Below are 16,105 nucleotides of genomic sequence, written 5' to 3'. Positions count from 1 at the left end.
AGGAAGAGGTCATCACAGGTCATGACGTCATACAACATGGCGGCCAAGTTTGAGTTTATTTTCTAGATCTACAATTAGCTTAACGTTAACTATAAGTTACCAACTACTGGTATTACAGTAGCTACTAACGCAACAGCACTTTAAAAACTGTCTTATTTAATCGCCTTCTTTATCTGTTTCTGCTCTATTCCACCATAACTTGTAAGAAACGAATAGGATATTGATATTATTCTGCGCTTTGTAATATTTACAACAGTTTATTTGACTGCAAGAAGAAACGTATCATTTATTCACGGCTTCATGCACAACTATCCATTTCAGAAACATTCAAATTGACGAACTTGTTTATCAATTTATTTCGTATTTTGACTTCACCATAAATTAATATGCTTTTAGTTTACATGATCTAGAACATTTAAGCTTCCGCCGAAGAAGTTGCTTTTTCCCCGGCAATTGGTTAGTCATGATTGTGGGCAGGTCGAACAATTAAGTGTTTCTCACTCCAATGATAACTATCCAATCTAAAGGTGACAGTCAGGACTTAGGATACGTATTGGTAGCTGACAACACTGTATGCTTAGATCTAAGTATGTTAACATTTTTCTTTTTCCTGTAAGATCTACAACTTCTTGTACCCAGGTTCGTCCAGACCAAAGCCAGGGAATGTGTCGAAGCGGTCGGTGACTTTGAACTTGTCGAACCCTCTGCTGTGGACGCACTCCAGCTTCAGCGGCCTCTTCTCCCGCCATCCCCCGACGATTCTTAGGCGTGGATGGTCCCCTGCGTACCACCCGCGCGAATGAACAACGTACTGTCCCTCCTGAGTTAAAACAAAACATACCTCAGTACAATACTATCATATTTGATGTTTTGAAAAAATGCAGAAAATTGCATTCTTTTGCTGGATGATGGTATGGCCGGCTAGGGATGGCTTCTTGGCCAGCGAACGAAATATAGGATCACAAAAAAAGAGACTGGGCTTTTGGGCTTGGGTGTGCGGACTCTAGCGGAAAATTTGAGAATTGCATTTACAAATACTCAATTGTAATATGTACTTGGTCTAACGAATGATGATATGTCTTAAAAACCTAACCCTGATATTACACGTCCGCTTATTGAATGGAAGTTAGCCTCAGTGAATTAAAATGTCGCTTTAATGTCAACAAGTGCCTTCATCACTTCAATTGTAGTGATGAAGTAAATCGTTTTGTCGATAAACAGGAGTTAATCTGTAAACTATTCTATGCGACCTTGACGGCCTGGGCTGGGCTAAAAGCTAATGTACACACAACTCCGCCATGTTGTTATAATTATAACCGTGCAAATATTGTCAGACTGTAAACAAGAACGACAGTTACTGTGCTACTGCTGTGACCCTTGAAGGTCAGTCTTGCAACACCTGATCAAAATAAAACTGTAAGGAGAAATGTCACGGAAACGAGAAACAGGCTACACTCTAAATCCGGAAAGACATTTTAATCTGAAAATCTTAAAGAAATCATTTTTGGGAAGACAATATCTGATGCTGATGATGTTACATCATGATGCAGAATACCAATAACTAAGAGGGAAACATATTCTAATATACAGTTTGCCCAAATTCTGCCTGAGGTTTCCAGAATTCTGGCTGACATTCTCAGAATTCTGGCTGACATTCTCAGAATTCTGGCTGACATTCTCAGAATTCTGGCTGACATTCTCAGAATTCTGCACTGGAGAATTCTAAGAATTCTGCAGAACTCGCCTTGAGACATGCAATTGTTAACTAGATATCTATAATCCTTTGTTACATCCTACACATAAATTCATCTGGTCAATTTACTTAGAAGAAAGAAACTTTTCCGGGTTCAGAGTGCCTCATATTTACGGACAAGTAAAAATGGTCCTCACCAGTCCGAAGCTGTCCTCCAGCCCCATCGCCATGATGACGCCGGGGATGATCATGAACGGACCAATCAGAAGCGTCCCTGCCACTGCCGGGGCCACCACCTAGATATCACACGGTGTCAAGCCAAATTTATGAGCTTGCCAAATACGTGAGAGGTCAGGTACTGCACCTGAGGACGACACGTATTACTAGTATGTTCGAAGTTCAATCAATCAATCAATATACAAATCAGTCTATAAGTACGACATATTCTATTATCAAAAACCGTTTGTCTGTGTGACATACCTAAATACTTATGGCGTCATAAGTAATTTGCGTGCATAAAGAACACCACAATACTTCTTTGTTTATCTTTTTATCTTTATTTATTGGTTCATCTGTTCAGCACGCAAAGCCAGGGCTGCCCAACTAGCCTATGGCTATAACTTTATGTGTTTCTTTGCATAGAATGAAATTATACTTTTTCTCAGTTAACGTCTATGTTTAAAGGCCTGCCTTAGTTACTTATTATCCATGTGAAACACTGAGTCTAGGATAGGCCTGCGCTGCTAAGGCCAAGGTACCTTAATTCTTAAATCAATATTCTTAAATATCCCAGCAACATACATTGTATATGGCCAAAAATGGGAACTGCAACTGATACGACTACCCATGTAAGGCTATGTATTTCTAACACAGTAAACATAGAAGGTTTATAGACAACAAAATAGCCATAAATGTTACCATGCCTTGATGTGTTCTTTCGCCGACTTCCTTGGTGTCATCTTGTTGTCGTGCAGTTTCCCGTCCGAGTGTTTCTGTTTCTTGTACGGAAAAGCGCAGATGGTGAAGTGAACCGCCCCTGTCCGTCTATAAAACGTTTCCCCCGGTTCTACCAACTCGTAATACAGCGGCCCGGCCTGGTTCAAACTCACGACGAGCCTGTCTTCCGTGTCGTTCTTTATAGAGATTGAGCCTCCCATCGCGGCTGTAGCCTCCACCAGGCCTGCCTACGGGGTACGGAGGGTAGAATTCGGCAAAAAAAGACTACCTGGCGTCCTGGCCAGTAGAGTCAGCACGGTAAGGTTGATAATACGCCTGCGAATGAAACCCTCCGGCGGCCAAACTCGGCAAATATTCCTCCTATAACCGGAGTGGTTAGTCTGGTAAAGACTATCCTAGCTGTACGTGTTCTTGGTCACGTTCTCACCTGCAGACGACGTTTTTTCACCTGCTGATGACGTTTTCAGCGTAGACGTTTAGATAGCTACGAAATGCACAAATGTCGTGGTTTTAAGTATAACGTCAGGTTTCTTCAACTAGTTTGAGATAAGAGGCTCGGTCAATCCGAACTATCGTCTATAATGCCTGACTGTGGTCGTTCATAAGCTAGTTCAAAGAATTCTTCTCTTTTTTCCTTGACCCGACCTTACACCCGTTGTTGTTCGTTTAACCAAGGGTCGTCTGAACGTTTGTTAGACTGTCTCTGATTGGACGATTGCTGCCATTTTGGGCACTAGATCCTGCTCTCTTATTGGTCAGTTCGAACTCGTCGCGTAGACAATGACGCGTCATGGTTAAGAGTTCAGCCATTGCTGGACAGACGTGCGTCAACATTGGTTAATGATCAACCAATGGGCGCCTTTGTACTAGGTACTGAGGAACATGTACACAATATTTGTTGATTTGATTATATGGGTGGCATCCTCTGGGATCCCCAAATTTGATACGAGCGTGCAAATAGATAAAAAGTTTGGCAAAAGAAAAAAAGCTGCTTTCATTATGAAATCTACTTGGTCAGGAAGGTTGAACAAATAACTAAACACACAGAGTATGGTATACCGGCAGAAAAATGTGTGGAAAAATTAGAATGACTATGATATATATATATAAAACCATTGTTTTATTCAATCGATGAAGTTTGTACCAAATACGGGAACATTTGCGATCAAAAAATACACGTCATAGCATAACAAGATACAACATTACACAAATACTGCGTCGGGGAAAGTTACATATCAAACATCAAAATGGCAGAAAAGAAGATTAAGAGAAAATCTTGACATACTTTGTCTAGTCTACGACACGACACTAGCTAAGGAAGGAGGCCAGCTTTTTCTTCTTAATGACACTTTTTTTATCTGTAATAATCAATTCCTATGAGTGTTGAAAGATTGTCGTGAGCAAAATCTGTACAAATATCTCAAGTTATAAAATCCTGAATATCACTTTCAAAATTTACATATCATGTCATTTAGCCTCTGATATGTGTTTAAGATATGTAGTTTCGACAGAAGGAAGGTACTGGGTTACTTTGACCCTTAATTATCTTAATTAGAATTAATGAGAACTAGGTTGCATGTGGTGATGCACGTTGTCTATTTTACAATGTAACAGTCACTATACGATCACAGCAAGTGGGGAAGCTTTGTACCCCGTATCTGCATGAAGTATTGCAGCCATGCGGAACGGATTATAGCATGGTCTAGATGGTAGGTCAGTGGCACGTGCCATTAATTATAGGGGTGCAATTACGATATTGCATTGACGACAAAAGTAGTTACGGTGTAACAAAGACATCGTGCATCACCACGCCGAACCAGGCAAACGATATGCCAAGTTACACACCAATGCGACAACGGGATCGTGAGTTATAGCTGCGAACGCGCAAACAAAATCATTTCCAATACTCCCAGAAGGAGGTTATCTTCCTTCCCGGAGAAAATATGAAATCATATTTATAAGTTGTACATGTAGGATGCATTCTCCCTCGTAACAAAGTAAAATGTTGACATTTACACAAGAATTTCCATACAGGCACCAAACTTCAATGAATTTCCAAAAACCAATCCCGTTTTGATACCTGAAAGAATGTTCAATATTGTACGATCTAAATCCATGTAATTTCTGCATTGATGTTTGTTCAATCTCTGTTGACAATTTTACATTCACACTTTTCTTTTCATCATAAAAAATAGAAGGAAGTGATGATATTGTTAATGTAATTTCTGCGTACAAAATCTACTGTGGCCGACAGATACAATGGGCAACACATACCTACTTTAAGGATACGTGTGTGCGCACCCAAAGTATATATATAGAATACAACACGGGGTATTCCGTATCACTCGAGGTACCAGCCCGACCGCGGGTCGGATCGCCCGACGGCCGTACATGCGTACGTACATACCTGTTGGCCACGTATAAAATCGTATACCAGTGTCGCGTCATCTAGCTTGACACGTTAATTCCTTCTGCGCTGCGAGAATTTGGCGCACTTTTTCCTTCGAGTCCTCAACGTACGATACGATATCCTCTGGTTGGTGGTAATCCATGGGCTCTGGTGACGTCACATCCTCCGACGTCGCATCCGGTGACGTCGCATCCGGTGACGTCACTTCTGTCATGGCGGCGGGTTGGGACTTCTTAGCTTTTGTGACGACACCTGAGTGGTGGACGGACTTCTTCCCGCGTTTCGGGGTGACGCCCAGACAGTTGGCGCATGCGCAAGGGCCGTCGCCTTCGTCGTCTTCGGAGTCGTAGTCGCTAAAGACGTCCACTTCCGCCACGAAGTCGTAATCGTCATTAATATCTGCGGAGAGGCGCATCTTAAGTTTAGTGTAGTCTTACAGTTTTCTCAAGCCTCAAGCGTCAAACCTCTGCCCGCAAAAGAACCCAGCACACTTATCGAGAAGAGTAGGCGTGACCCGGCGTGCTTTGCCAAAAATGCATGTAAAGCAAGTGAAAACGTGACTTAAGGGTATATTTAGCAAAGTATATACATGTAGTAGGCTTTCCAATTCTAAGTTTAGTTTCTCTTTAAAGTAAACATGATAACGTTTATGAAGGTTAGACACCCAGGTAAACAATGATATAAAGACAATTCAAACTCTTCAACTGGATAGAATTCGGAGACTTACTACCATTGTATTCGTTTTGCCAGCTCATTTTAGTGACGCTGGAGATCTAGAAGAAGAGTGATGGATGTCACTCGAAACGTCCGGAATTGAGTCTCCGAATATTATCCAGTTTCAGAGTTTGAATTGTCTTTATATCAAACATGACAACGTACATTGTTCCGGGATCATCTGGTAGACCCTGTAGGGGTTCTTTCTGCTGATGCTGGTGTAGGTGCGGTGGTCCAGCTGCAGTATGTCCTTGTTCTGGTTGAGGGCGCACCTAAAATTCGCCTTCCATCTGGTCGGGTCGGGCTCGTCGAGCCCCGGATGGAACTTGCCCGTGTGGATGGCCCACTCCTGCAGTGACAGGAAATAGTTACAGGGGGCGCTTTTGTCAAGATGCGTGCGTACATGGAGCACATGCAGGGACAGGGAATGGCTACAGGGGGCGCTTCTATCAAGATGCGTACGTACATAGAGTACCAAAGAGATTTTTAATCCTTGGTAATGCTACAGTCAAAATTAGAGGGCGTATGGGACACCCTGCGGCTACATGGCTATTTTGGGGCACGGCCGGGCCCCTTGAATATTTTTTTAACTCCGAGTTAAAATCAACCCGAGACCCGGTAACAAAAAGACGCCATAAGCTAATCGTGAGAACACAGAGATCCGGCAGTCCACTTTGACAAATTTGTGGCTTTGGTCATACATCTGCTTAATGATACTGATAAAAAAGATAATATAGTTAAAACTGGCACAGGCAACCACCGCCAGTCACAGGCCACATTAAAACAGCCCCAGCCATTTTTACATAGTTAACCCCTCCCTGTCCTCAAAAACCGTTTCTCTTCAGCCCCTTGCGTGGTTGCTGAATCCAGATTTGACTGTAAATGCAAATTAAAAACTCGTACTTACCATAAACAACATGCAGTCCCGATCTTGCTTGTAGTCCGCTCTCGCTAAGTGTCTCCACGGGATCCTGAAGATGCCGTTGTCCTGATCCACCCACTCCAAGTTCGGCACCCTCCCGCTGTTGATCTGGTCTTTCAGCCACGGCCGGAGTCTTTGCCGGGTCTTAGAGTTCGGACTGCCGCTCTTCTCCTGGATCAACTCCGAGTCCGACATCTGAAAAATGGGGGAAAATGTCGAGCTTTAGTTATAATCACCTCTAGCGACGGTTAACCTTTTCCCACGACTTGTTTCTACAACGTAGATTAAGCGTAACCGGTTGTATAAGATGTTGCTCTATTTACCTACCCTCCTGTGTGAACTCAGAGTCCGACATCTTAAAAATGGGAAAATGCTGGTATACAAACCTGTTATAGCTCCCCGAGTCTAGTCTGTTCTCTCCGCACCAGGCTGTTAGTTAATCACCTTCAGCGACCAGTTAACCCTTTCCCACGACTTTGTTTCTACAACGTAGATGAAGACTTTTAAGTGTAACCGGTTGTATAAGATGATGCTCTATGTACCTACCCTTTCACAGGGGTTATAGTTTTATGGAATAATACAAAGGTAAACACTAAACAGCAATTTCAAGGCGTGGAGGGAAGGGCACCTATGCACTTCTAAACTTAAGCGTAACCGGTAGTATAAAATGCTGCTCTATTTACATACCCTTTCACAGGACTAAGTCCGAGTTTGATGGGAAAATACAAAGGTAAACGGTTATGTTCATGATGCTTGGTAGAGAGTCAACTAAGCGCACTTCTTGACTTTTAAAAGCGTAACCGGTAGTATAAAAACTGCTCTATTTACCTACCCTTTCACAGGGCGTATAGCTTGGTGGAAAAATAAAAAGGTAAACAGCAATGTCAAGGTGTGGCGGGGAGGGGGGCAAGAAGGCAATTTTTTACTTCAACGTAACCGGTAGTATAAAATACTGCTCTATTTACATACTCTTTTTCAGGATTTATAGTTTGATGGGAAAATACAAAGGTAAACAGCAATGTTAAGGTGTGGGGGGAGGAGGAGGGCAAGAAGTCAAATATAAAATACTGCTCTATTTACTTACCCTCTTTACATGGCATATAGTATGATGGAAAAATTCTAAGGTAAAACAGCAATGTCAAGGTGTGGCGGGGAGGGGGGGGCAAGTAGGCATTTCTTGGAAGCCCGCTGTGTCTTGAAGAGCCGTTTATGCAAGAGTGGGGTGAAAAGACAGGAAGTACGCGCGGTTTTTACACTTAACCTGAAAGGTCAAGTTAAGATTACAGTCAAACCTGGTCGAGCAATCATATGGCGCAGGAAACTACATTAAAACAGTCCCTCCCATTTTTACATAGTTAAACCCACCCTGTCCTGAGCAACCACCTGTCCGCATGGCTTCTTGTTTGCCTTGTGAAGCCAGAGGCAAAAATGCACTCGACAGAACCAATGAGTGTGTATTGGGGATGTCCCTGTAGCAACCTCGCAGTTGAGCTCCTAGGCCTGGTTTCGATTAGTTGGCAACAGGGAGACGCCGGTTCAGTCCTGGGAATGGCATTTCGGTTGGGGCTGAACCCGTCTTTTGGAAGGGACCCATGTTCGAGGGTCCATGTTCGATGGTTAATTGGGGTCCATGTTCGAGGGTTAATTGGGGTCCTTGTTCGAGGAAACAGCAAAGAAAACTGAAACAGCAAGAAATGTTGCTGCCAGATGTGCCACTAGGCACTGCGAGGGCCCGAACGAACGAAGGCCGAACGAAGGAACAAACGAAGGAACGAGGGAACGAAGGAACGAAGGAACGAACGAAGGAACAAACTAAGGAACGAGGGAACAAACGAAGGAACGAGGGAACGAAGGAACGAGCGAGCGAGCGAGCGAGCGAGTGTTTTTTTTTTGTTGAGTTGAAGATTGCAACAGGTACGCATACACACTAAATCTAACCCTGGTTTAACCCGCTCACAAAGTAAACATGATATGTTTGCGCAATTCGGTGTAACGGTAGACGTGCTCAGCTGATCCGTGAACGAGCAACAACAGAACACTTGCTAGTCACCCCACATGACTCGACTTTTGGTGGCTGGGCCCAAAAATAAACCAACGGAAAAGGACAGACAGTTTTATAAGCCGATAAGTGAGTGGTCTATGCTAGAATTGGATAAGTGCTGAGGTAGGCAAAATTACGATCTTGCAATCTTGCAAAAGTGGATGGCGCGAGAGGGGGGGGTGCTGTCCTGAAATGACCCCATTGGTGCACATAAACAGATGACGCACGTGTGCTGTAAACATACTCAATGTTCAGGCTCAGAGAACAGGTAAGGACAACATCTGAATTTGAATACCCTATTAAAACAAACGTGTATGTTTCACAGCATTTACTACACTGAGGCTGTATATAAACTACTAGAACAAGCTGCTAGGGGGCCCAAACCTACCACGTCTTTTTTACCTCAAAAGCACGTCCTTAACAAAAGATACAAACAAGAAACGGATGTTCTGCTGCAGTACCAAGGTCACATACCAGGGGGCCCAAAATCGATCTTCACCGTTGTCTTCCCAACACCTACCCACACACCAAATATCATTACAATCCAGTCAGGGGTTCTTGAGTTATGCTAGAGAAAATCCGGAAACAAACACACACAGGCACACAAACCAAAACCTGTACCTTCATTTTCATGTCGGTAATCAAAACTCATCTTTGGTGTTCAGCATTCTCGTATTGTATTCGTTTTATACCTTACGTTAAGTACGTTAAGTAAATAACCATCAAATGAACTAGAAACAAAGGTTCTTCAAAGAAACAGTGCTGTTCTTAAACATATATAAAGAAGGCAATGTATCATCGATTTACACGTATGCACATGTCGATGAGTGTCTAACTCCTGTGCGAGGAAAATGTCAACTGATTCAAGGCTTAATCCGTAAGCACTTACGTGAACTACAAAGCCGGACTGACATTTCAACATCTCGCCAAAGTGGCGTCTGGCAAGGCCTGACTACTGTAAATGCATTTAAGTACGCGTGGTCTTAATTTCGCGGTAGGAAGAAAATGGAGTGTTTGCGATGTTTTTAAGTTAGTGTTTGAGACAGTTGTAGACAAGGGTGTAGGAGGGCAAAAACTTTTCCCAGTGGTTTTAAGTTCGCGGCGAAGAGCTTACCGCGAAAACCGTGAACATAAAACCACCGCGAACATTTCTGCCTTTACAGTACAAGTAAGGTCTGAGTAAAAGTTCTAACGTATCGAGCGTGGCGCAGTGAAGGTCAATCATTAGCCAAACAGTTGACTCAGGGCTCGAAATTCATTTTTGGGGGATAGGCGCACTGGTGCACCTAACCTAAAATGTGGGTGCACAGAAAAAAGGTGGATATATATACATGAAATAAAGCAGAATCAATGCCGTATAATCTTTAGAACTTAAGTTTCAAATAATATAGCTAACTAAAAACAACAACAAATAACATAAACCATACATCATTTTTACAGAATGTGGTTTATATTAATGTACAATACATGTAGTACCCTTTTGTACTTAGACCCCAAACAAATATCTTGGTGCACCAGTGCACTCACGTACAGTAAAAAACCAGAGCAAGCTGCTAGGGGGGCCCAAACCCACACCACATCTTCATTACACCACAAGCTATCTGCCACCAAAAAATCAGGAGCATAGCACGTCCAGGTCAAGAGATACAAAAATGGATTTTCTGCTGCAGTACCAAGGTCACATACCAAGGGGCCCAAAATCTACCTTGAGTTTCGGCTTCACAACACCCGCCCACATACCAAATATCATCGTAATCCATTTAGAGGTTCATGAGTTATGCTGACTACAATATTCCAGAAACACACACACACACACACACACACACAGACACACAGACACGCCAAAAACAATATCTCCATTTTTCATGGAGATGATTAGGTGCACAGATGCACAAAATGCGTCGAGTGTTTTGAGGCCTGGTCGTGTTGAGCGTTGTGTACGTGCAGAGCCGTTCTCGTGCCGTGTGATGTTTTCACGCTTGGTTTACTCTGTTATAAGACAGAAGGACGTGTGTGCCCTCGGGGCAGGAAAACGTGTTATTATTCTTCGGTATCAGTTTTAATTCGGACTCTTACGTCTAAACAGTCGTATAGCCTATACCAGGCTCTGCGGATGGCTGGAAAAATAGTAGAAATTAGCCAAATAGAGTGAATAGTGTGCTAAGGGAGTAGGCTACGGAGAGAGAGTAAAATCTGCCATCATGTACTAAGTAGTAGACTAACTCCTCTTGCATGTTTTTCTGTCTATTTGACCAATTTCTACTATTTTCAGCCGCCTCTGGAGCCTGTTAGATGCTAGTTAAACAGCTCTATCCAAAATCTTCATTGTCTAATTTACGAGATTAGCCGTTGACAAGGAGCATACAAGGGCTGTTTGTAAGAATAGTTCCTCTTGGTGTGGTTAATAATTTACGTCCAACTGGTCGAGGTTTAAGTAGTTGGTTGTTTGGCACGGATGAAAAAGATTAGTTGTGATGCCGTAACTAAGGGGAGAATCACTAGTGAGCGGGTAGGGTTTTTGGAATGACAGGGGAGTTCCATTCTTATGTACCAGCTTGATTCTGAAATGGGTGTAGTTTTACACAGTTGTCCCACGTGTATTAAAGACCCAGTTATACTAGACGGCGATCTCACCTGCGACCTGACTTGGATTTGCGTAACCCTTGATTTAATAATTGGAGTATTATTGAATAGATTCATCAGTCACGTATAATCACAGTTACTAAAGAATTCTTGAATCAGTAACATTTTTTAAAGGTAACAAACACGTAACTCCAAAGTTTCGACGTCCACGATTTTTTCTCTCTCGCGAGACTAGGTCACTCCGTGATCAAGACGTACAGAAGACGTCGAAAATTTGGAGGTACGTGTTTGTTACCTTTAAAAAATGTCACTGATTGAAGAATACTTTAGTAACTATAATTGGAGTATGAAGCAAAATGTGTAAGATTATGACTGAAAAGACAGTAAAACACGCAAAGCGTAGAAATATACATTTTTGATCTATGAAATGCGTTTAGCACTCTGTCAAATCCCTCGGTCGCAGCGAAGTCGCAGCGTAGTCGCCGTCCTAGTAAAATGGGGGCGTATCAAGCTACAATATGTTTATTCATACAATAACGGCTACTACTGTAGATCACTTCTACGCTGGTCTATTAAAGCTATCTTAATGGGGAGGGGGGTTGGTGGGCTGTTGGGGGAGCATTCTCGCGTTTTCCTTGTCTTCAATTATTTGCGTCTATGTCACAGTATGTGTTAACGTTTTCTCAAAGATATTCTTCATGAGAAGGTTGAAATTATTTCATCAACTTCCGTTGAAACTGTTTGGTAATTATTCAAGATTCAATACCTTCGCCAAGAGGGTATGTTTTCGGGCCAAGACGCCGTAGTATTGCACCCTATGGGCAACGAGTAAGAAGATACGTGATATGACACATCCATTTTGGTAAGGAGGTTAGATAGAGAACCCTCGCCATTCTGCAAGTTTCGATTTCGATCCAAACATCCACCTGAAAGATCACTCTACAAAAAGTCTACATCTATTAAAATCATACATGCGGTTATAAAAAGATACAACTCAGGTGGCTATTTTCTTGAGTGTGTTTTTAAAAAGAAGGCGACCTTGTGTACGGTGGGGCGATACAGAGTCAACATTCCGTTCAACGCGATACGTTTCTACCGGCCGAGCAGGTAAACAAAGGGGAGACCTGTTCTCATTTATCATCGCCAGACCACAGCGTTTCGACAAATGCCCTCCCCCCTCTCCCCTCCACACTATTTCTAACTCTAACGACAGCTAACAGGGGATTTTAGTGTCGTTTGGAAGGAGTTTTAAGGTTGGAGAGTCGCGAGCGCCGAAACCGAATATAAACATACACGCCGACAGCGGCGCAGTGACCCGCGTGTTGACCTTTGCCTCAGGCAAATACAGGGACCCGACCAATGTCCAACTCGTGGCAACTACAACCTTTTTAGAGAGAGAGACAAAAATAAAATCTTAGCAGTTAAGGGATTCCACTGGCTTCAAGTTTAAGGGGTTGGTGTTGGAACAATATAAATCTTAACTTGCCAACGTCGATTGAAGTATTTACGTTGGCGACACTTGACTTGTAAGGAGGGATTTCGAACGTAACACAATCGCCGTGGCCTCTTTTGAGGCTCTCTGGCGTCTTTTTGAACACTTAAGAAATCCACGCCACTCCAAGAGACATCTCTACACCGTTCCGTGCGACTGTGTCATGTCACAAACATTACAGACGGACTTAATTGTCGAGTTACAGCGCTAAGTAAGCCCTTAACGAGTTACAGCGCTCGCTGTTAAGCCTTAACATTGAAACGTGACAAGCTTTCCCACGAATACAACCCTACTTACAGCCCATACATATTCAGATTAACGTGTAAGACGTCTTACCTTAGTACCGAGCATACAGGTAAGCTTGAGATGACGTCTTGAGTCTCGTACTAAGCCAGGTGAGCGTCAAGGTGTGAAGAGAGAAAAAATGTGGGCTGCGTGTTTGCGAGGCACCTACTGGGCGGGTCAGAGCGAGGCTGCCGCACACGTCATCACTGTGACCTTTCACCTGCCGCCAAGGTTATCCAAGGTTACTGGTGAAACGGGGCGCCGGTTCTGAGCTTCTGTCGGGCAAAAAGGACAAAAGAAATCGCACAAAATCACGTAAAGAACACACAGAATACATGTATGAAACGTAGGACAGTTAGTTTTATGTTTGACTCAGATTCGGGGATATTTTTGGTGCCGGGAACACAGGTTTGGGGGAAGCCCTTTCGTTTTCGAACTTATCCAAGGGGATAGTTTCGATGACGTCACATACATGCATGGCTCGATCCCAAGTACAACACTGTGTTTTCCACATGATGTTATAGAATGTTATAGGATGTAAAGGAGCTGATGATGATGATATAGAATGTTTATGGTAGATATAACTCTTGGCACCGGGTTTAAAGAGGTTAAGAGCTCCCACAGATTATGAAAATATTATAAATAATACGTTTATTGCACATTCTTACCCGAAGACTAATTGTAAGTAATAGGAAAAGACGAACAAGCAATAAAGAACACTCTAACACATGACTACTCTAGTTTAAGTGCTGTGTCTAACTTTCAAGTTGTTCGGTTTGACTTCTTTATCTGAAACAGTGGAAGACGAAAGATCCCATGTTCTAATATACCTGGGTTTTGTGATGTTAAGAGCTCACTATAGTTTATACTTTCAATCGTCTGTAAACATGGAAAAATTATGAAGATGCAAATTGTACAAGCAAAGACATGGCGCCACGAAATACATTAGAAAGCGGATTGATAAACACCATACAATATTGTTCCGCTCTTCATTTTGGTTCTCCGCCAAATCGTAACTGACATTACAGCGGTGAGTCAATGTTGGCAAAGGGCGCGTTTCCGGTTTGATTTGGTTTTGTTGTTGTCATGCGGTCGGGTTTCCGGTTCCGGTCTGTTTCTCGTTTTCGATTTCTCCTTTTCTTGAGGGGTGATACAAGCCTCTAACGGGCTCCAGACGTGGCTGGAAACAGCAGAAATCGGCCAAATAGACAGATAACATACCAGAGGAGTTGGAAGGCCTATAAATACAGATTTCTACGGGGCAACTACTTTTGTATGTTGTCTGACTATTTGGCTGATTTCTACCCTTTCCAGCCGCGTCGGGAGCCTGGTAGAGGATATGGGGCGATATACAGAGGGTATCGTTTTTAACTTTTCTAAAGTGTTTAATCAGTTCTTAGATCATTCACCACTCTTCACTCTCTCTAAGGAAGAGTGCAATCAGCAAAGCGGTTACTTAATGTTTCTTACAGTTTAAAGTTACTTAAAGTTTCCTGGGTAAGGCTTAGAAGGGAAGGGACTTACCGTGAAGCGTGATGAGTGTAATAAAAATGAGAAAAAAAGATAAAAGGGAACGTGGTATAATAATGTGATTTACAGTAAAAACCTCCAGTCACAGGCCACATTGAAACAGCCGGCCCCACATCATCCATTTTTACATAGTTAACCCCACATTGTCCTGAGCAGCCACCTGTTCTCAGGAACCATTTTCCCCAGTCCCTTTAGTGGTTGCAGAACCCATCTGTTTGACTCGCTGTAGGTGAAACGTATATGTATGTGAGACCGTAGACCATACATGAGTAGTAAGTTGCCAAATGTATGTTAACTTATCACTAGTTTTCTCGCCTTTTTAAGGCTTCAGTTCCAGGCGTATTGGGTCAAACATTCTCTCCAAGCAGAGGTTGGTGGAGAAGATTGTGACCTTTAAGTCATTATGTATACCGAAATTCCTTTATGGAGAGAGCCGACAGAAAACGGGGCATATGATAAAAAGGTCACAATCTTCTCCACGAACCTCTGTTTGGAGATTAGGTCCAACACACACCGTACCGTAGCAAAGCAAAACCGAAAAGAAAACCCACCTCTGCTTCTAAACTGAAACCACCCCGAGCAGACAGTCCAAATTCGACCTAAATATGTCACATGTCTTTCGTGTTCAGACAATTGGAAAATGTCACCGCTTTTGGCGCATGGACAACTAACCCAAATACCCAAATAAAGGGCCACCCAAACGCGATGGCTTGCATATGATTATTATCATCATTATAATGATATAATGACTATAAATGGCGCTTTTGTAGTTTTTGCCTCAGGCATATGCATCTGGTTCCCTATGTGTTAGACAAATTTCATTTCATTTACAGAAAACATTAACATAACACATGATCAGATGCTACTAATTTCAAAAATTAAAAAAATAATGTTTATGCATGGTTGGTCTCATTTATCTCAAGATTGAAACGGTAATTTTGATCTCCACACAGCGACATCTATGATACAAGACTGGTACTGCAGTACTGTCATATCCGTAATACTCTAAATGCAGACATGTTCGCGGTGGTTTTATGCTCGCGGTTTCCGCGGTAAGCTCTTCGCCGTGAACATTAAACTACCGCGAAAGTTCTGCCCTCCTACCCCCTTGTCTACTATTGTCTCAAACGCGAACTTAAAACCACCGCAAACATTACACTCCATTCTCTCCCTTCCACAAAATTAAAACCACGCGAACTTAAAGTTCATTTTAAGTATCCTATTCTTCCAAGGAACAAAAACGGTTTTACTAACTTTCGTCTTAAGTTGGTTACAGTGTTGGAGAATATCAAGCCACTATCTACCCCCCCCCCCTCTTCCGAGCCCCATAGCTGAAAACTAGAAACTGGGGCGAAACAAACCTTCCTGCGGTAATCATAAGTGATAATTGTATGTCAGTGAAACTCAACTCCTTCAAAGCATCACCAAAACAAGACCACAGCATGTCCAGAACCAAAGATACAAAGACCGGAAGTTCC

General features: G+C 42.7%; 2 protein-coding genes across 3 annotated transcripts; both read right to left on the bottom strand.

Moving 5' to 3' along the window:
• Positions 1 to 572: 572 nt before the first annotated feature.
• LOC136445598 (uncharacterized) lies at positions 573 to 3,360 on the bottom strand. The gene is made up of 3 exons (XM_066443694.1): positions 2,617 to 3,360; positions 1,891 to 1,989; positions 573 to 820 (listed from the first exon to the last, which is right to left on the bottom strand). The coding sequence occupies exons 1-3, from the start codon at positions 2,848 to 2,850 to the stop codon at positions 620 to 622; spliced, it is 534 nt and encodes a 177-aa protein (XP_066299791.1). The 5' UTR covers positions 2,851 to 3,360; the 3' UTR covers positions 573 to 619.
• Positions 3,361 to 5,060: 1,700 nt separating this feature from the next.
• LOC136445590 (interferon regulatory factor 5-like) lies at positions 5,061 to 13,328 on the bottom strand. Of its 2 annotated transcripts, none has more exons than XM_066443680.1 (4): positions 13,149 to 13,328; positions 6,682 to 6,891; positions 5,940 to 6,123; positions 5,061 to 5,459 (listed from the first exon to the last, which is right to left on the bottom strand). In XM_066443680.1, the coding sequence occupies exons 1-4, from the start codon at positions 13,161 to 13,163 to the stop codon at positions 5,095 to 5,097; spliced, it is 774 nt and encodes a 257-aa protein (XP_066299777.1). In that variant the 5' UTR covers positions 13,164 to 13,328; the 3' UTR covers positions 5,061 to 5,094. The 2 variants fall into 2 exon arrangements, with proteins under 2 accessions (XP_066299777.1, XP_066299778.1); XM_066443681.1 differs by lacking the exon at positions 13,149 to 13,328 and adding an exon at positions 7,083 to 7,301.
• Between the last annotated feature and the right edge of the window lie 2,777 nt (positions 13,329 to 16,105).

Source organism: Branchiostoma lanceolatum, chromosome 12 (genome assembly GCF_035083965.1).
Source record: "Branchiostoma lanceolatum isolate klBraLanc5 chromosome 12, klBraLanc5.hap2, whole genome shotgun sequence".
Classification (NCBI taxonomy): domain Eukaryota; kingdom Metazoa; phylum Chordata; class Leptocardii; order Amphioxiformes; family Branchiostomatidae; genus Branchiostoma; species Branchiostoma lanceolatum.
The sequence above is the reverse complement of the archived record's forward strand: the minus strand, read 5'-3'. Positions and strand labels throughout refer to the sequence as shown.